At 34.5% G+C, this 22,219-nt stretch overlaps 1 protein-coding gene across 1 annotated transcript in view; it reads right to left on the reverse strand.

Moving 5' to 3' along the window:
* LOC309868431 (ovostatin homolog 2-like) overlaps nt 1-13,379 on the reverse strand; it is a 44,569-nt gene extending 31,190 nt beyond the window's left edge. Inside the window, exons 1-9 of the mRNA XM_082738277.1 lie at nt 13,110-13,379; nt 12,611-12,794; nt 11,942-12,098; nt 10,357-10,409; nt 9,985-10,005; nt 7,706-7,874; nt 7,150-7,234; nt 3,600-3,717; nt 286-397 (exon numbers count right to left, since the gene is read on the reverse strand). Coding sequence (XP_082594403.1) covers nt 286-397; nt 3,600-3,717; nt 7,150-7,234; nt 7,706-7,874; nt 9,985-10,005; nt 10,357-10,409; nt 11,942-12,098; nt 12,611-12,794; nt 13,110-13,174 — 964 coding nt within the window. The 5' untranslated portion in view covers nt 13,175-13,379. The remainder of the gene's footprint in view (nt 1-285; nt 398-3,599; nt 3,718-7,149; nt 7,235-7,705; nt 7,875-9,984; nt 10,006-10,356; nt 10,410-11,941; nt 12,099-12,610; nt 12,795-13,109) is intronic.
* Between the last annotated feature and the right edge of the window lie 8,840 nt (nt 13,380-22,219).

Genomic DNA, 22,219 nt, shown 5'->3' on the forward strand with positions numbered 1-22,219 from the left:
ATTTATTAGCTTAGCTCTACTACTTCAGGAGAAATTGCCTTGTTCTGATTGATGCAGGCACAGAAACAGATATAAATATGTAGCATTTACATAATTTGTTTATTTTACATATTATGTAGAAAGTCTTTTCAAAAGCAACCTTCAGGTTGGCCTATTGACAAATATACTCTACTTGACAATGTGGAAGAGTGAATGATCTTTATTTGGTGAATATTGCGGACTCGATAAACTTCTCTCCAGTGAGCTGCATATATCCCCAGGTTGCCCATAAAATGTGGTCATTACCTGTCCCAAATTCCGTAACTGTTCCAGTGATATGAAATGACATGAAAAATTCTGAACGGTAGAGTTGAAAGACTTTTGTGTTTACAGTTTGAGTGTTACAACCGTTTCTCAACTGAAAAATGAAGAGAAGGTATAACAAAAAGATTAGGGATTAAAAGTCTTAAAAGGATGTAGAGTTTTAGCACAGATTTCTAACTCCCTCACACCACCCCATAAACTTGTTGAATGACCAAGAATTACAAAAGAAGGGGTGGGATTTCAACAGCAACTAAAGCAAGTTAAGGAGGTAATGTATTTTTTATAGATTTACTGAAAATAATGTAGATGGAAATAAATTAAAGAATGAGTCTTGAACTGAATGATATTTTAAGAATTAGAGATTAAAATCATCTTGAGTCTTCAAGTGTGTAACATCAAAACACTTTTTAAGGTAAACTGTTCATTTAAAATAAGGAAAAATCTATGGATAATCTTTCATTAGTGACATCAAGAATCAGAGAAATATAGATTTAATTATATTATAAAATAAACAGTGCCTATTAATTCTAAATTTAAAATATTAGAGGGATATAGCAATTCATTTGATTCTCAAAACTACCATATGAGCTAGACCTCCACTATAAGGATAAATAAACTGAAATAGAAGTAGGTTATATAATCTGCTCAAGGTCACACAGATACAAAGTGGTAGCTAGGAATTCTGATTGGAGAATATGTGCTCCTCTAAATTATCAACTATAACATTAATTTTAAAAAAGAAAATTTTACTTCATATATTTACAACTCAAATTAAAAGGAAATGTAAAATGTCATCAGAAGAATCTTAAGTGCCTTGAAACTAAGAAAAAAATGTTTTTCAGTAAGCCCTGAGACAAAGAGATAAGAATCTCAACATTAATACCAAGGAAAAAAGTGCTTTGCATGAAAATTTATGGTATTAAGCTATGGTTAAAGGAAAAAGTAAAACACAGTGTGTGTATGTGTTATTTTCCAAAGGGTTTTCTGTTTGTTTGTTTGTTTGTTTTTAGTTTGAGAGAGAGAGAGTGAAAGAGAGAGCAAGAGCAGAGGGGAGAGACAGAGGGAGAGGGAGAAGCAGACCTTCCTCTGAAGAGGAAGCCCCATGTGGCTCAATCCCAGGACCCTGGGGTCATGACCCTAAACTGAAATCAAAGAGTCTGAGACTTAACCTACTGAGCCACCCAGGAGCCCCACACAATGTGTTTTTAACAAAAAGAAAGAACTAACATTTTTTAAAACCAACAAAATGAAATTTTAGAGAAAAGAATGAATATGTTGAAAATAAAAATGATTTAGGAACACAAAAATAATATCAGAAAGAAAATAATAAAACGCAAGTCAAAGAAAGGCCAATAAAATAGATAAAACTTTTATGAGCATGACGTAGAATAAAGAGGGAGAGCAAAGTTGTATAAGATTAGGTGTGAATACAACTGACCATCCATTTAGAAGAAAACAAAATGTTTTATTTTAGAATATAATCAAAAACTATTTTATGTTGATTAGAGAAATGTTTAAAATCTTAAAGTGCTTTAATAGCTGTATATACAACATGGTGGTAGGTGAGAACTTTTTCTAAGGCCGAGAACTTATAAACATTAAGAACTTTGATATTTCAAAAATAACACAGTCAAAATTGGTATTTAAATAACAGACTTAAAAGATTTGCTTAGAGGATGGAGGGTAATATTTATAATAAAAGAAAGTTTCAATTTCACATGAACAGGAAAAACGGATAATTAAGAGTTCTTAAAAGAACAAACTTAAACTGATAACAAGAATATGAAAATATGCTCAAACTCATGTGTAATGCAAATTAAAACAAATTTCTATCAAAATGGCAACATTTTCAAAACCGCTATATATATACAGATGAGAGTAATTTGGGAAATATAGTGTTCTCACATGTTGCTGACAATAATTTGAATGCTTAAAAACTTTTTAGACAATAATATAACATAATATTTTTTAAAATTAAAATTGTATGTATATATAATTGTATCTATCTATCTATCTATCATCTATCTACTTTAACTCATGGAACCCACCCCAAGGAATCTATATCAAATAAGTAAAACCACTCAGATGATAGTTTTAGCAGATTATTTACTGCTCTATTTTCACAATGGGGGAAAAAGGGCATTAGCCGAGAGAAGACCTATCACTTGGTAAAATAGTTAATTAATGTACATTATAATCACACCATGGGAAAATGTGCTGCTTATGTGGAAGAATTCCACTCAGCCTTTCTTCACCTGCATTCCTCTCTAAAAGAATTCTGCTTGTCCTGACCAAATATTGATATTTACCTAAAGCATGTTCATCACTTTGGTGAGTAACTTCAGGACAATCAGACTTAAATCATAAACTGAACTGTATACAGATTTCATGTTCAAAGTCCAAAGTTGCTTCTCAAACAAATGGGCAGAATTGTTTACTTACGTGAAGATGCTACATATTAGGAAAACAAATCATGCCTTCACAAATGAACCTCAAATCTAAAGTAATACAAGTAGATACTCGGAATTGCTGGTGTTTTCAAATGAACTTTTTCCACAAGGACAGTTCTAGGTTGCATGGTGCGTATGATCAGGGATTCATTTATTTAACAGATAACTAATGATTCCACGCAGAAAGATCAGAGAGGTCAGTAGATAGTATATAAAGCAAGAAAGCCAATAAGATTGTTCACATTTGACAATTCTATGAATTCATCCGTGGGTAACAATCTACATGGCCTAGAGAACAAGAGACTATTGGAGGATGTTGTACTTGCTCTTCGTTCTTCACTTTATCTAGTTGAAACCCCCATTATCCGCAAAATGAAAATAGTGTTGTTAAGTTCCTCTTACAAATGAAATTGTAGAGGCCGAGGGCAGGCTTCCCCAAACGTGCCACTTCGGCATATTGATTATTTTAAATACAGACCTGTACCCCTGGGGATAAAAATATATGTTTATAAAAAATATAAAATTTATAAAAAAAAATTCCTTACTAATTAAAAGCTCCCAAACATCTGTTTTCTTTATCCTGTCAATTCCTCACAAATTTATTGTCTAAAAACTATAAAAACTACCTGCCTTGGTCACTTTGTTAGATCTCAGTTTCATTATGGGACCTCCATGTGCACCTAATAAAACTGTTTTGTGTTTTTTTTTCCTCCTGTTAACCTGCTTCATGTAAATTTAATTCTTCGTCCAGTGGAAGACCATGAAGGGTAGAGGGAGAATTTATCCTTCTCTACAGAATGAGATGAACAAGAACATTTTTTTTTAAATAAACATGATGATCTGTACCTGTGCAATAAACTGTTCACATATTTCATTGTTGTTGTTCTCACAATTCCCAGAGGAAAAATATTCCCTGCACACCCGGATTTGGGCTTTCCCTTGCACAGGTTGGCCATATGTGTACCTGGTAGGAGGAAGTATACATAATTATAGATGAACAATACCATGGGAGTATTTGATGGGCTTCTTCAGAAATTATATATGAAATCTGTAGTCTAGGACTATTCCAATGACCAAATTCAATTGTGATCCTCATCTATTAGTGCTATCTTCCCCACGGAATTTGGGTTAAATTAGGCACATGATTTTGTTATGAGGATTCGGCTGCTTTGTAACAAATCAAACTCAGGGAGCACCTGGCTGGCTCAGCTGGTAGAACATGTGACGCCTGCTCTCTGGGTCCTGAGTTCAAACCCCATGTTGGGTCCAGAGCTTACTTTAAAAAAGAGAAAGAAAGAAGAAGAACAACAAGAAAAATCAAATTCGAGGTAAGGTAGAATCTAAAATCTCAGTAAATCAAATTTAATGATTAAATTGATTTTTTAAAAATTATATTTTAAAATTATATATTTTAAAAATTATATTAAAATTATATTTTAGAAAAATTATAAAATTTGCAGCACTTTTTTCTTTAGCAGAAAATATAAATGTATATAAGTAACACGTGAATTATTCAGGATCTTAGAATCTTCTAGGTCAATACTGGAAACAACAATTCTCATTGTGCATTCCATAAATGTAGAAGGTATGGAGATTAGCATAAACTAGATAAACTAATGAAACACATAACGTCTTAGGGGTAGGGTTAAATAAATATCTCACTTTCTCCTAAAACACACAAAAAACTACAACACATTTTTTTAAAGTTTCAGTTAAAGGCAAATACAGTTGATTTGAGATTTTTTGTTACTTGAGGATTGTTTCCACTAACATTTAGAAAAACAGTTAATAAATGTGAGATTAGTGAATAGTAAAACTGAATATAATTCCATTTACCAATTATAATAATTTTCCTAATTGTTGGACACTCGTATATACCTGATGTTTACATAGATTCTCATTTATTTTTTTAAGTGACCCTGAGATGGAGATTTATTATCTCATTGTGCAGGTTAGTGAAATGAGATCAGGCAACGCACTTCTCCACATTGTAAGATGTGAAATTGAAATTCCATATTCCATTCCATCTTCCTCACTTCCCATAGCCCATGCTCTTCACATTTCACTAATTGGCTTTTCTCTATTTAAAAATTCTCAATGCTTTTGAGACTCAACTTAAATCACTAAAATCATCTGTGAGCTGTAAATATCAATTACATGCAAAATAGAGGGAAAACTAAGATCAGGGCACAAATGTTCTACCTGCACATGTCTTATAGTTCTTCTTACTGTCTTTTTCTTATAAAAGAAAACTCTCACTGTAGTGTTATCTATGGGTTAACATAGGCTCATGAAATATGTAGCTCAAATTTTTAAACAGATCAAAAAGAATAAATATTATCCCTTTGTGATTTGAAAAGTTTTTGGTGGATACCAATGCAGTTTATTAAAATGCCTTTGCCTGTAGTCAAGTTTTCCTTCCTTCTAAAAGCTTAATTCATCTTGGAAGTTGTTGGCTAATATAATCTGATTTGCTATTGTTTTTAGCTGTCCCAAGTTAAGTCCCAGGGAATACTAAAGAAACAATGCACAGAGCACAGTACATACAACCCGAAGGAGGCAACTCCTTCACTCCTGTCCACTCCTGGACATCCTGATTTCGTTCCTCCTGTTCCTGCAGCCTGCCCACAAATAGCCTTGTAGCCAGCAGAGCTTCTGTGGGATATCATTACTGCTGATACTGACATACTCTTTAATGTCAAATTTAAGTGGAATGTAATGTTAAAGAAGGGTCAAGAAGTCCCAATTCTGTATCAGCATTTAGCTTACTTAGTACGTCTCTTATGAAGGCGTTACTTGATAAATATGTTGGCTTTCCTGATATGTGGTTTGAACTTTTTTAGCACAACAATGGGAAGATTAATTATAGGTGTTAATCTTATTAATTCTGGCTTCCAGTAGGGTTTTACTAGTAAAATTAGGTTAGGACCCTGGACTTTTTGAAGCTTATATTGATTATTCCCTTATTTTTAACACATGTAATCTCCATCTCTCATATATTACATTTATGAAATTCTGGCACATGTAAGCTACTCTTCCCTGAAACAACAACAAGAAAATTATTGTTATGATTTTCCTAGAGTCCAAAGGACATTGTAAAAAGTGTCAGCCTTTTACCCAATATGTCCTTAAAATACTTTGAATAGTCTCAAAATAATTTAAAAATACTAAAAAAAATTTAAATACTTTGAAAATACTCAAAAGCAAATAATTTCCATGTCCTCAATTAAATAAACAGTTTAAACAAATACATCAAATATTACATTTTTAATTGTTTACATAAATTATAACAGAGGTCTTGGTTAGGACAATACCTCTGAAGCCAAATAGCATTTGTCTAAATCCAGTGCTAGGTCTGCCATCCCAAAGCTCCACTAATTGATAAATTATTTTAATTCTCTGTATCTTATTATATTTCTTTCTAAAATAGAGATTATAGTAGCTTGTGTTTTATAGCACTGTCGTAAGAATATAATGAATGCAATGCTCAATGCAGTCATCAGCATTCAGTAAATAGTAACTATATTACATATTATCAGAAACTTGAGAAAAGGCATCACACTTAAAAAATGTAAGACATTAGAAACAAGTTCTCAAAAAGAAAATGAAAATTTCTCAAATCATATAGAAATTCTTTTCACATTAAGAGGATTCAAATTCATCCTAATTAAATTGATAAAATATCTTTTTCCCCCCACTATGACATTTTCAAGAGTTTCTTTTCTTTCATTTATTTTTTAAATGAAAACTCCAATTATGGTGATGATTTAATGAGGCAGGTACTTCTGTATCAGTTGTTAGAACTGAATGCTGACACAACTATTTAGTGGGTAATATGGCAATCAAAACCTGAAAGAGCATATACATTTTGTTTTGATAATTCCAATACTGGACATCTTTATTAAGTAAATATTTTTTTAATTCAGAAGTTCTTATACACTTATACACAAAGACATAGGCTATAATAGTATTTGTTACTGGGAAAACAAAATCAAATTTCTTATGTGTTATATAATAAAAGAAGAGTTAATTTGGTATGACCTTATAGTGATATGTTTATGCAGCAAGGAATTAGGATTTATGAAAGTGTGGCTGAGTATGAAGACACGTTTTCTTAATTACAATGGGTAGAAAAGTATGATTGCAGTTGTGCAAAATATTCACAAAAGTTTGGAAGAAAATAAATCACAATGCAAATGGCAATTGGTAGAATTAATTATATGTAATTTCTTATATTTTTCCTTATCTCTTTCAAATATTTTACAATGAAAATTCATGACTTCTCTAATAATCTTAATGTAAGCAGATAAGTAATTAAAGTTACATGGTTAATTTCATTTCTCATTCTTTCTGAGCTTTGTATTGACCTGTGTAGTCAAATTTCCTTAATACTTACTTAGCACATACATTCACTTGGAATTCATCATCCGAAATAGTTATTGTTTGTGGTGCACTGACCTTAACTTCAAACTTGGGTAACACTGGAAATACAAAGAAACAGACTTCAGTTCCTACAATCACTGGTGAGAAAAACTTAGAGCAATCATGTAACTAAGTACACCTCTGTGCACAACACTATCCTATGTATGCACCTATATAAACCACAATTCAACTGCCCCAAATTATGTGTAAGTGATAGTGTCTTTCCTTTCTCTTTCCTGCTCTCAGAACACCACATTTTATTTATTGTAATCTTTTACATCATGTAGAAGATTGTCTGGATTGTAGAAGATATTTCCTTGGTAGAAGAGTCAGAGGTTAGAATCAGACAATGGGACCAGGAGTGAGGAACAAGAAAAGAAAGATGATAAAGCAGAAAACCCCAAGAAAGGAAAATGACAGAAAACTAAATCAAGCCTCATTGACTTTTGCTTAAATCTAACATAAAAATTGTTTTGTTGAGTCCTTTGAGCTCTACATTTATACAGAACAACCAAGCAGTAGTTGGTTACCATATCTATCAACAGTAAATTGGTGTGTCAATGTATTTCCTGATTTTCTTCTCACAAAAATAGAGTAATCTCCAAACATGGGTTCTGAAATCAGTTGGAAGGAGAGTTGGGTGATATTTTGAGAAGAGGTCACATTTTGCCATTGGAAAATTCTATTGTTTTGAGGATCCTGGAAATAAAAAAGAAAAAAAAATCAGAGGTCATAAAGAGTATTAGTATTTCCTTCTTTATTTTGGGTATGTTCTGTAGTTATTGTTCTGTAGTTATTGTAAGTAAAGAAAACTACCATTTTATTGAACTCATATCTCACACTGTAAAAATAACATTACTTTCTCAAGGACTTGGATTTAATTAATATTAATATTCAGCTGATCTAGTATATCTCTAGTAAGCCCCCAAAAGATAAGAACAATAACCTGTAATGAGCGCTTTGAATTTTTATCTTCCTGAACCAGAGCTGCAAGTTAAAAAATTTAAAACTCAGTGTGTCTGCTCCAGTGGAGTGTTTTCCAAAGTAGAGTAGACCCACACCAACAGATGCATAAGGAGGTATTTATCCTCACAATTAGTTGTCCCTGGTGTTCATTTGGTAAGTAAATTGGTGATGAATTTTTACATTGCATGCAACAGTGGTTCAATGGAAGTTCTACAATAAAAAAGGATTGACACAAGAAAAAAGAAAGATAGGGCACCTGGGTGGCTCAGTGGGTTAAGCCTCTGCCTTCAGCTCAGGTCATGATCCCAGGGTCCTGGGATCAAGCCCTACATCAGGCTCTCTGCTCAGCAGGAAGCCTGCTTCCTCCTCTCTCTCTCTCTGCCTGCCTCTCTGCCTACTTGTAATCTCTGTCTGTCAAATAAATAAATAAAATCTTTAAAAATAAAAATTAAAAAAAAAGAAAAAAGAAAGATAGATAATGCCACCCTTTCTCCTTTATTTGCTTTTAGTATACTGCAGCTTATGTGAACCTGGTTCCATAAGTTTGTTGATAGCATCCAGTTATGAGTAAAGAACTCCTGATAAAAAGGTTTCTACAAAGAAACAAAAATAGTATTTACTACTCACTTAGTTTTAATTCTTTTTCCTTTCCTCTATGATTAAGTCTAGAAAACTAAATTAATTTTCCATGCAGCCTTTCAGTAAGGATTGCCCATGACCAACTGTTGGCCAACTGAATACAAGTAGAAGTCACTGGGAGATTATTTCTACAAGAATAATCTCCCAGTGACTTCTACTTGTATTCAGTATATCAATAAATTTGATATTTATCCTACTAGAAGGATGAACTATTTGCCACCCATATAGCAGAGTCAAAAAAATTCAAATTATAAAGAAGCTTATTTGAAGTAGGCATTTACATACATGTTTATTAATGATGATCTCAATGTAACAACATTTAGACTGAGTTAATAGTGATGGTACATATTGCATGTAGAAATTAAAATGCTTATGTTGGAGTTGATTGCTACAAATGATTTACTGACAGACATGAGATTTGAAATGAGTTTGAAAGTCACACTGCAATAGAGATTTGAAAGCAAAGCATCCATTTTGTAATAATATCACCTAACTTACTTCAAATCTTTACACATTTAGGTTTTCTATTTCCTTAAGATAAGATGTGATTAAATTAAGGTTCAAAAGAGCCAGTAGCCCAAACCAAGCAATTTTAAATATAAACTTCCCTTAGAAGGAGCCCAATCTTTCATTTTCCCTGAAAACTCATTATGCTGCTTGCCACACAGGACCTCCACTAAACATGGCAGCCCTTCATACATCTTCATCTGATGCCTTACACTGCATATGTAGATAAAGGTTTTTTGCCTCCTTATTTCAGTTATCTTAATTTCTAACTACATGGGATTTATCTGAATATTTAAAAAATGAGTGCTTTCAGAAAATATTCACTTACTTGTGGAACATAAGGAATAGCATGGAGGACATTTGAAGAAGGAAGGGGAAAATGAAGGGGAGGAGATCAGAGGGGGAGACAAACCATGAGAGGCTGTGGACTCTGAGAAACAAACTGAGGGTTTTGGAGTGGAGGGGAGTAGGGTGATGGGTGAGCCCAGTGGTGGGTATTAAGGAGGGCACAGATTGCATGGAGCACTGGCTGTTATACACAAACAATGAATCTTGGAACACTACATCAAAAACTAATGACGTTTTATGGTATGGTGACTAACATAACATAATAAAAAAATAAATAAAATTTAAAAAATAGAAAGCGAGTGCTTTCAGAAAATAATCTTGAGAAACTGTGATAAAGTAGATCGCTTACCTGAAGTGTGATCAATGGATACTGAAAAGAAAAAAAAATGCAGGTTAATATTGTACTTGTAGACAAATTTCTACAACGAAGCATGCCAAGAAAACCCCAAATGCTGAGGAAGATCGTGAAGTCAAAAGCAGGTTCCATGCAACCCATTTCCCCCCTTATATTATAAGAAGGCTTAAAAAAAACCCTATCAGTTAGCTCACTATAAAGGGAAGTTTTAAATTTGGCGGTCAGCATTGAAAGTATACCTGTATAGCATTCCATGCTAGAACTGATTTGTGTACTTATGGAAAACTTTCTGATGACACTTTACATAGCAATGGATTTGTTTAATTTGCTTCAGGTTCATTGTACCATTCGAATTATTGAACTCACCAAATCCTCAACAGGTTTGAACTTGATATCCAGTGTCACAATGCGAATTTGAACTAAAAGAAAAGAGGAAGAGGGGACAATATTTTTTCTTGTTATTTCCTTTCCAGGTATGATTGCTTATAAATAGATACAGAAATTAATCACCTTGCTACTATAGAATGCTATACTCCCTTCTCCCCTAGCTCTCACTTGACCCTTTGAAATTTGGGTTCTATTTTGAACGGTCTCCTATTAATACATTTGTAATTCCTCTGTTGTCAATTGCTTTGTTATTATTACCAAAGCTGACACTAGCTGCTGCCACCACCAGAAACTTCTACCCTAATGGCCCACAGGGATGCCTTAAAAATTGGTGATGGAATTAATCATAGAAAGACAAATGTGAAATATATATAGTAGAAGCTACATTCCTCCTATAATTTTCTTGGAAAACTTATTAATGTTAGCAAACATTAAATTAATTTCAGCAGAATTCCAGAAAGACCATTTTAACTACCTTTGTATAATAACTGTCATCAAAGCATTTTAACAAGCGGATAGAATGCAATGCAGCAAAAAAAATCTCACAATATGAATTCTGTTTTAACTCTTTTATTTCTTTTAAGTTAATCATACAAGTACATAATTTTAGAAGATAATACATAGATGCTGTCATCCAACCCCTTAATTTTACAAATGAGAAAACTGAACGTCTCAAAGAGCTGAATTTACTTGACTAAACCCAGTAATTTATCAACAAACTCAAAACAAGACCACAGCCTTCAGAATCCTAGTTTGGTGTTCTTTCTGCTGCCTTTTACTTAATGCAATAATAAAGAAAATTAGAAGGACTATGCTTAGGTTATCAGATTTGTGATGATTTCTACTGGTGTGAATAATAATAATAATAATAATAATAATATCATTTGCAGAGTCTTTACTGGGTGCTAGGTACTACTTTACATTGACTATCTTATTTTATTCTCACAATATTTCTGCAAGTGAGTCATTTTTAGTATCTCTATTCTAAAGAGGAAAAGAAATGAATTTAAACACAGGTTTAATTAGCTTGCCCAATTGGTACATTATGGAGAAACAAATGAAACCAAATAATTTTGTTCCACGTCCCATGCTTGTAGTAATTGTATTACGGAAGTCTGTCATTAGAATTTTTAAGCAGCAAAAGTGGCATGCGTGAGTTGAAGAAGTGAAGGATTCAATTAATGGAGTTGGAGGAAACTGTTTCATAACTGATCTAGATAAACAGTGGAAATTCAAGAAATCCACAATCCCATAACTTTAATTAATTAATTATTTTTTTATTTAATTTCTTTTCAGTGTAACAGAATTCATCGTTTATGTACCACACCCAGTGCTCCATGCAATACGTGCCCTCCATAATACCCACCACCAAGACTTTATTTATTTGCAGAGAGAGAGCACGTGTGCAGGAGAGAGGGCACAAGCAGGGGGAGCAGCAGGCAGATTGAGAGGATGAAGCACATTTTAAACTGAAGACTCTGACATTCATGTGTTTGGATTGCTCTCAATCTGAGGATGTGCTCCTGAGGCCAGTGATATGAAGGAAACACAAACACTGACTTACCATTCTCTCCGGGTTTGTAGATGGGTTTATCTGTTTGCATGAAAGTTACTGTCTCCTCTGAAGTGAGTGCTACAGATCTTCTCTCGAAGATTCTAAGCGTCTCTCCCTTAGCCAGCAATGTCACAAAAGCCAACTGCTCAGACGACTTCTGAGAAACCTGTTTATGTTACAGAGCAGAGAATGGGAAAACAATTTTTAGACATCAAGCTTGTAAACAATGTCTTAATTTGGTTTCTCAAGCTGAGAGCCTCCAGAAAGTAAATTATTTCTTAATGGGAGATATGGGCACCACTTTTTACAATTCTTTTATTTAAATAGCATTAGGGCATTTTCTAATAAACTTATTTTTATGCCTGCTAATCTTCTGTTTTCTTTTTTCATTGCCCTGAGTCCCAGTTTAGCTTCTCTGTCTCTGGATTCTCTTTCCTCATATTGTTAAATGGTTGTATCTAAAAAGAAGTGATTGCATTTTATTATCACTTCCTGTGAAAGAAAAATGGCAATATTTCACAAATTTTGTTGCATGGGTTCCTCTCAGGAATTCTCTAATTCCACTTCCTAGCTTCCACAATTCATCCCAAATCAAGATTTATCTCTCCTAAAATGATTTTTATGTCATAATTTCATCACCCTAACAGAAAATCAGAAGGGGCAAATCTAGTGCCTCACCTGGAAATCTGCACAAGCATAAAAGTTATCCTCTTCCACAGACTGGTCAAAAATAGTGGTATTGTAGCCATCAGATTCTAAGACGACACTCAAGGATACAGATTCATTGAGATTTGAAAGGTGGAGACAAGCCTTTTCGGTAGAATGACTCTGGATCACGGAGGAGACCCATAGTATATACTGTCTACACGAAGAAAGTGATCAACACTTTAAACAAGTGTAGCCAAAAGGCAAAACATGAAAACAATTTTGGCTTATTGAAATATTCCTGAAATATTTTCATGGTATTACATACAATAAACTTGTATTGCAGAGAGGGTTATCTTAAGAAAAAGATGTCAATTCCCTTCTTACACTTGTTCAGAATTTATAAGGCAAACCAGCACTCAGTCTCAGAAGTTGAAATGGGGAACTACAGTCAAATTTTAACATAGAACGCATTTAATAAGTTCACTTTGCTAGTACTATAGTAGGAATAAAGGATATAACATTTCCTTACGGTTCTGAAGCCACAGAAACAGCAAAATGAAGCAAAAAGGTGCTCAGAAAAATGATGGGCTCCATCTTATCCCAGGATCTGAATCATAAAGACTTCAAGGTATATATTTAGTCTCTCTCTCTCTTTTTTCTTAGTAGATGTTAACTGCCCCAATTATCCACTTTCTTTTCTTCCTTCTACACTGCCGCTCTCTGTACCTCTTTGCTTTTAAAGTCAACGAAGGATCAGCTACATTATGGAAAAAGTCACAGGGACCCACCAATCACAATTAAATGGCCTCTCCCATTACTTGGCTGGGCGGTGTGTATGGGGGGGGGCGGTTGTCATTTTGTATACAACTTCCTTCTCAAGTTCACTGGATGCTGCTTTCTGCTTTTGGAATCAGCAGCACAGGTTGTACAGGAAGAAAGAGAAAACAAAGAAAGCGGTTGTGTGACATGTGGGAGTTCATTAGTTTAATTCAGCATTTCCGTTCCAGGGCTGACTGCAGTATCAAAAGCATTAATAGACAGGGGTTTGCACTTGGAAGAAAAATACCTCTTCAAAGAGCTATTACCATCCCAATTGTCAAAAGGTAAATTTTTCAGGCTGCTGAGAAAAGTAGTGTATCTGATGTTGTCAAAACACATGCAATTAGATACCTCAGGATAGGCTCATTTTACAGATAATTGAAACTTTTATTCTTTTATAAATTCCTAATACAGAATACAACATTTACAATGTTGATATGCAGTCAACTTTTACGATGATTTTCTCAGGAAGATTTTCTTTCCAATGTTCAGTATCCTTTTCTACCCTAAATATAATAAAAACAAATAAATAAAAGGTAATAAATTTATGTGTGACTTTGTACACACCTACTGATCACTTCTTGGCCTAAAAAAAAAAAAAAAAAAAAAAAAGAGGAAGGAGGGGTTTTATCATAATTTTGATACTAAAATGTTTCTAAAGGGAAAATGAGCCATACCAAAGAAACTGACCACCTCTTGACTATGTCTTTTGTGTGTTAATTTTCCCACTTATCTTCCTTTCCTTTTTTTTAAAAAAAACATACTTTTTATTGCAAGTATTGATGGAGTTAAAACATCTGGTTTGAAGAATGTTACATTGTGTCATGAAGAGAGAACTGATTTCAGTCAGGCTGGCCAGCAACAGGGCAAGGGCAAATCCAAAGGGAAAAACAATAGCAAATATACAGATGAGGAGCTGTAGTGAGGTAGTAAGAAGTCTCAGGAATGTGAGAGGGAGGGCTCCTAGTGGAGCACACTTTGTGCTCCAGTGCAGAAGTGTATTCACAAAAGCTCTGACCCTGTTGCTCTCTCAGTACAATTGAGACATTGCTCCCGTCCTCATTTCTATATAGGACTTTGGTTTTTGTCTGTCTTTTCTCTAACCCGGCGAAGAAAACCGTCTCCCCTGAAATTTCTGCTTCAGTGCTAATGCTCAATTCTCAACCCTCCTACCAGATTTATGATTTAATTTATTTCCCCTGGAACCTCAAATTGTTCATCTCTGTTTTTGAATAACACCTTCACCTCTGATATCCCCTCAGGCTTATTATTGGAACACTCTCTCCACACCACTCCCCAGACTTACAAAATAAATGAAATCACTAACTTCCCAAACAATTAAAGCTCAACAGCTTTTTTACTCACTAGTATTCAAGATAAATGGCTCCATGAGGCAGATTGTTTAGAGATCCAAGCAACTAATTCTTTATTCCCATGGCTGATAAATCCAAAGGATTGAAACTTCTCTGAAGTATTTGCATTTTTCTGGGGGCACCTCGGTGGCTCAGTGGGTTAAAGCCTTGGGCCCAGGTCATGATCCCAAGGTCCTGGGATCCAGCCCCGCATCGGGCTCTCTGCTCAGTGGGGATACTGCTTTCCTCTCTCTCTGGCTGCCTGTGATCTCTGTCTGTAAATAAAAATACTAAAAAAAAAAAAAAAAAGAGTCATACCCTCCACTGACTGAGAGGTCCCCCTCCCCTCCAGAATAAAATCTTAAAAAACAAACAAAAAAAATTTGCATTTTTCCAAATGTAAAACTTTTATGCTGATTAAGTGACACGGTTTATGTTAACTTTTTTTTTTTTTTATGTTAACTTTAATCAAGGCGATTTACTGCTAACAAAAATGTATGTTTTACCCAATTGTCTTAATTCATCTTCAGGACTAACATGTTTTTATGATATCTCTTTCCCCAAATATAATTTTATCTGATTAAGGGGGTCTTCAGGTGAATGGGTTCTTCTCCCAGAGACTTCAGGTATGAATCCCAACTTATCTATTGAATACGAACATGATTATGAATTTTCCAGGTATAGTAGAAATTGAAGAAACTATTACAGATGTAACAGCATTAAAAAAGTTTTTTTTTTTAATTCAAGCATGATTACTATACAGTGTTATATTATTTTCAGGTGTATGATGCAATGATTCAACAATTCTATCCATTACTCAGTAGTCATGATAAGTGTGGACTCTTCATCTTTCATCTATTTCACTCATGCCTTCACCCACCTCCTCTCTGGCAAACACCAGTTTGTTCTCTATATTTAAGATTCTGGTTTTTTGTTTATGTCTTTTTTTCTTTGTTCATTTGTTTCTTAAATTCCACATATGAGTAAATCATATGTTATTTGTCTTTCTCTGACTGACTTATTGCACTTAGCATTATACCCTCTAGATCCATTCATGTTGTAGCAAATGGCAAGACTTCATTTTCCTTTACAGCTGAGTAGTATTCCATTGTATATATGTAGACCACAGCTTCTGTATCCATTCATCTATGGTTGGGTTGGTCTGCTTCCATATCTTGGCTATTATAAATAATGCTGTGAAAATCATAGGGGTCCAGACACCTTTTCAAGTTAGTTTTTTGTTTTATTTGGGAAAATACCCAGTAGTGGAATTACTGGATCATATGGTATCTGTGTTTTGAATTTTTTGAGGAGCATCCACACTCTTCCACAGTGGCTGCTCCAGCTTGCACTCCCGCCAACGCTGTATCAGAGTTCCTTTTTCCTCACAACTTCACCAACACTTGTTATTTCTGAAATAACAGCTTTTTGAAGAAAACCATAAAACTACAAGAAATATTATGTATATTTTTAAAATGATAGGTCCTATTGGTGGAGAAAGCAACGTGGCATGCAATGACATTCAATAAGGAATTGAAAAAGGTTGTGGTTGGCTTGTGAGAAGTCTTTTTCTTGTGCTAAGGAGACTGAATTTTATGTTGAAGGGTAGTGAATATAATGACTGTACTCCATGGAAAACAGAAAGGAGTAAAAATATGGCAAGAGAGCCATATATAAGTATTCTCAGAGACTATTCTAAGTTACAAAGGTAAGAAACTGGACAATGGTAGTATCTCCTCAAGAAACATTTTTTACACTCCAATTGAGCGACATTGCAATTAGACAAGATAGAAAAGACAAAATGAATATACAGATGAGGTGATGATTTAAGTTTGGTATATACTAAACATGAGGGAACCACAGTGCAATAAAGATGGGATACCCAGTAGACAGTTTAAATAATAAATCTGGTGGCCTGAAAAAAGTTGGAGATGTGATGGGGCGCCTGGGTGGCTCAGTGGGTTAAGCCACTGCCTTTGGCTCAGGTCATAATCTCAGGATCCTGGGATCGAGTCCCACATCGGGCTCTCTGCTCAGCAGGGAGCCTGCTTCTCTCTCTCTCTCTCTCTCTCTCTCTCTCTCTCTGCCAGCCTCTCTACCTACCTGTGATCTCTGTCAAATAAATAAATAAAATCTTTAAAAAAAAAAAGTTGGAGATGTGAATATAGATTTGGAAATCATTACATCACATATATGATGTTAAATATCCTGGATTGCTAAAGCTATAGAGGAAAATCATTAACAATGAGAAAGAAGGTAGCCAATGGTATCAGAAATCCTGGTGAAGATCTAGCTTCTCTGCTACTTCAGCTGAGTGATATTTATCAGGTTATGTGACAATATTGGTTTATTTCCCTAGCACCACTGAGGTGGATCTGAGGCAATGCCTTAAAATGTTTTGACATTATATGTCACACAAATTCTTTGAGCAACAAGAAAAATTTTCTTTATTTTCTTAGCTACATAATTAATAATAGTCAATTTTAAGTGTCAGAAATTTAAAATATTTCAGAGTTCCTGAGAAAATCTTGAACTTCTGGCTCCCCTTTATGCAATGTTTAAGTCAACACTACAAATAAGAGTATTTCTCAATACCAGTAATATATAGACAGTTAATTATGTTTTTGTTTTTGTTTTTTTTTTTTTTTACTTTTACTTTTTTATTTTTTATAAACATATATTTTTATCCCCAGGGGTACAGGTCTGTGAATCACCAGGTTTACACACTTTACAGCACTCACCAAAGCACATACCCTCCCCAATGTCCATAATTTCACCCCCTTCTCCCAAACCCCCTCCCCCCAGCAACCCTCAGTTATGTTTTAAAATAAAACTATTCAGTTCCTGATGTTGCAATCCATTGAAAAGGAAATCACCTTCACCTCCTAAAACAACCTGTTTGACAAGTGAAATCGCCCTTCTTGTTCTCAGATGTTTATCTTCTGCATCACTGATTGGTTGTTAAGGTTGCCAAGAAATTTCTAATCACACAATACCCACCTGTGGATAAGTGATTAAAATAAAAGTAATGGGGAAAAACAGATGGGTGATGAATAGCCACGTGAATACTTACAATATGACTAGGCTTACAAAGCCATAGTTTTCAACTCTGCAAACAAAAATCATTAGGGTCGACGATGAGATTATTCAAGATCATTTTAGGGCAGTTTTAACCTTCCATTTGCCTAAACACCCACTACCACTCCTAAATAATATTAATCCCCTCAAACAGACAAATAAATTTACAGACGAATGTCAGATGGAGTCTTTACCAAATGCTACCATCCATATTGGGGTTCAGGCACCCTTTTCTTTACTAGAGAAAAAGGCTGAGGTGAGGGGTGGATGAGATGGAAGAAGAACACATAAGAATGATAATATGATGTAGTACTCATAGTTACGGGATTCGTTGCTGGAACCACCATCCATCTGAACATTTCTGTGACTGTCCTAGCTTGACCCATGGACCTCTTGTTCTTTCTCTTCTAGAGGGCATGATCTTTGAGTATCCGATTTTCATCTTCCAAAAGTGTCAAAAAAACTGTGAAGAATCTGAGGTTTTATATTATTTTCAAGCTAACAAAGTTAGCTATCTATTTCTTGAATGTCAGCAGAAGACGCTAGACTCCTGGAGCAGAAACAAATAACTTTATAATTCATGGTAAGCAGTTTAAATCACGTGTTCACTTTGGTTTCCATGGTCCCTCCCAGTTCCACTGGGACAACATTGGGTGACCCAGAGAGATACTGCATAGGTAGTGGGTGTGAGTCACAGCTCAGCAGTCCCAGCCATAAGAAACTTTGACCTTGGGTCACCTGGGTGACTTGGCTGTTAAGTGCCTGCCTTCGGCTCAGGTCATGATCCTGGGGTCCTGGGATTGAGCCCTGTGTCAGTCTCTCCTCAGTGGGGAGCCTGCTTCTTCCTCTCCCTCTCCCTGCCATTCTGCCTGCTTGTGCTTTCTCTCTGTCTCTCTGTCAAATAAATAAATAAATAAATAAATTCTTAAAAAAGAGAAACTTTGATCTTTTACAGTAGGCTTCCAACAAACCTACCTGATCTTTGCTTCAGACAAAGGTTATTCTTTTTAAATACTAAAAATAGCTTAAATAATGTTTTTTAAATAAAAGAGACATTACTTTTATTATATTGGACAGCAAATGAATCTTCCTTCTGCTCTGGAGGAAAAATGGTCTATATTATCCAAGGCTGTCCACTGTATCCTTGAAAAGACACTCTGGGAGAAAAAATTATTAGTGTCTCTATTCCCACAATATGCAGAGAAACCTGTGGACATTTGTCTACCAGTAATATTTGTATATTGTATGCATTGTTTTGCTTCTTTCTTTTTTAATTTGCTAATATGTTTTAGAAATTTTACATAGAGTGCTTCATCACTGGCTTTTACAAAAGCAGAGATATAATTATCAGGACGCTTAGATTAATTCAAGTATTTTGCCCCTAGGAACAGTGCTACAATAACCTCTAATATAATCTTTTTATGCATGGACAAGTGTTATTGGTTGGAAAACTTTGCCAGAAGTGGAATTGACTAGGTCAAAGTTAATGTAATTTCAATTAGAATAAAGACTGGTTAATTGTCTGCATATGTGCTGTAGCATTTAGCACTACCACTAGGGATGCCTGTTAGATAACTGCCTTATCAACAGAACGTACAGCCCATTTTGAGACTCATCCCAAATACCCTTGGTGTTTAAGCGAACATCTTTTCATATGTTTAAACACCATGGGTATTTGTTTATTTGCTAAGTTTTGGTTAAAACGTTTTTTGTTTATTTTTCCCCTGGGTTGTTCTGATTTTTTCCGTTTCTGGTAGCTCTCTATACCCAAAGAAAATGAACTCTTCATGTTGTGATGTTTTCATTTGTCTTTGACATTGCTTATGATTTTTTTTCTTTAAATGATGCAGGCACCTTTATTTTTATGTAGACAAATTTTAAAATCTTTTCTCTTTTGGCTTCTAGATGTTGAGTTATCTTTACTTTTTTATTTTTACTTTTTTTTTATTATTATGTTCAATTAGGCAACATACAGTACATGATTAGTTTTTGATGTAGTGTTCAACGATTCATTTGTTGTGTATAACGCTCAGTGCTCATCACCACACATGCCCTCCTTAATACCCACCACCCTGTCCCCCTTCATCCCTTACCCATACCCATCCCTCCACCCTGCCTCCCTTCTGCAACCCTCACATTGTTTTCCAGAGTCCAGAGTCACTTATGGTTTGTCTCCCTCTCTGATTTCTTTCCATTCAGTTTTCCCTCCCCTCCCCTATGGTTCACTGTGCCGTTGTTCTTTATGAGTTATCTTAGAAAGTTCTCTAACTCAAAGTAAGGAAGAAATTACCCTCCATTGTCTTTTAAGCTTTTTTATGGTTTTCTTTTACAGCTACAATTTGATCAATTTGGTAATTATGTTGATGTACAGTGTGAGGTTTAGTTCCAACTTTTCCACTTCCAGATGGCTATCTTGCTGTTCAAGTATCATTTATTACCTTGTTGCTTTTTTGGATGTTGTTTATATCAAATACTTAATTTCCATTCATATATTAGTTTACTCAGTCATGTAAAATAAACAAGCACCCACTTACATGATAAAAAATTTTTATATGTGCTAATATCTGGTCATGCTTGCCTTCTCTCTAATTTCCATGCCGACTTTGGTGCTTTTGTTTTTTAGAGTTTTCTTGACTCATCTTGACTGTTTCTTTTACCATAACCTTTTTAGAGTCAGCTTATTTCTGGGATAAAAGAAAAATCTGTTGTTGGTTTTATTGGAGTTGCATTAAATTAGGAAGAACTGATGCTTTTTAATGTTGAATTTTCCCATTTAATGCACTGCATGTCTGTTCAATCTATCAAGTCTCCTTTGTTACCCTCTGGGATATTTTAATAAGTTACTCTGTTTATTCTATTAAGTTTATTCTAAGTTATTTTATTTTATTCTTTGTTACTACTAAAATGGTATCTTTTATTATGTATCATAAGAGGTCTTTTATTTTGCACATGAAGACCATTGATTTCTGAATATTTATTTTATATTTTGCTGACTTGTTTTGTAGGAATATGTCAAATGATTCCTTTAAGTAATATTGTCTGCAGATAATGACACTTTCAGATATATGTATTTTCACTACCATTTCAGTAGAAGATTCTACAGATTGTAATCACAAAGAAAAAAATTCAGATTTTAGTGATGTGCATGAATTTGTTCTTTTCTCTCCATGCATTAATTTGTCATATTTATTGAGTGCCTGCTATATGCCTGGCAATGGAGATCATCCTTTTAAATAGCAAAGGAAAGAAATAAGCTGGGTTTTGTTTATGCCTTGGGGGAAAAATGCTTTATTGATTGTAATTAAGATTTGTTGTTATTATCTGACTAGAAAGGGGAAGATATTGTAGTATAAAATTTCTTTTTTTTTAAAAGATTTTATTTATTTATTTGACAGAGAAAAATCACAAACAGGCAGAGAGCCAGGCAGAGAGAGAGAGAGGAGGAAGCAGGCTCCCTGCTGAGCAGAGAGCCCGATGTGGTACTCGATCCCAGGACCCTGAGATCATGACCTGAGCCGAAGGCAGCGGCTTAACCCACCAAGCCACCCATGTACCCTGTAGTATAAAATTTCTAAGAAACACTGCCAGTTACTTTGTGGTGTAATATATGTAATGGATTCAGTGTTAGTACCTTGCTACATTTCATAAAGGCATCAGTGGGGTGAGTAGACATCGGGTAGGGATTCATAATTGTCTAAACCTATAAATACAATATTTATTAAAGTCAAGTAACTATAGTTTAAATTATGTTCTTAACACTGACAAATAAGATAGGTAAAATGTGACTAAGTCATATGGATAGAGTAGTGAAAATATTTGTGCATAATCTTACACATGTGAGTAAATTCATTAGGCAATATTGCTAGTATTAGGAGAATAGAAGAAGGAGAAATAGAATTAAAGTGTAGACTGTGGAGCCTGACAGGATTCAAATCCAGGCTCTTTCACTTACAAATGGATTGATATTGGGCATGTTGAAACCTCTTGGAAACTGATATCCTCATTTGCAAAAATAAGGAAAATAACAGTACCAATCTTACAGAGTTCTTCTGAGGATTAAATGTGTTTTTAAAGATAAAGCAAACAATCTTTGTCATATAGTAAAAACTCAATAAATGTTAGGAAATGTAAGGGGAGGTAAGACACGTGGTGCAAGCAAAGTAAAACTCAAGTCTGCTTTGTAGAAGGTGGTGATTGAGCAATACACAATCTCTATGATTCCTTCTATGTTTATACATCCTACCTCTGAGGTTAGACTAACTGATATTCTAAGAAATAAATAGAATCGATTGTTTGGGAGAGCAAGTGGTTATTTGTTTGGTGCCAAGGCAGTAATTTGCGTTGTTCCAGGAAGGAGGAAGGAGAATCAGTTGCTTGCTGTGACTTGGAC

Source organism: Mustela nivalis (genome assembly GCF_964662115.1).
Source record: "Mustela nivalis genome assembly, chromosome: 7".
Classification (NCBI taxonomy): Eukaryota; Metazoa; Chordata; class Mammalia; order Carnivora; family Mustelidae; genus Mustela; species Mustela nivalis.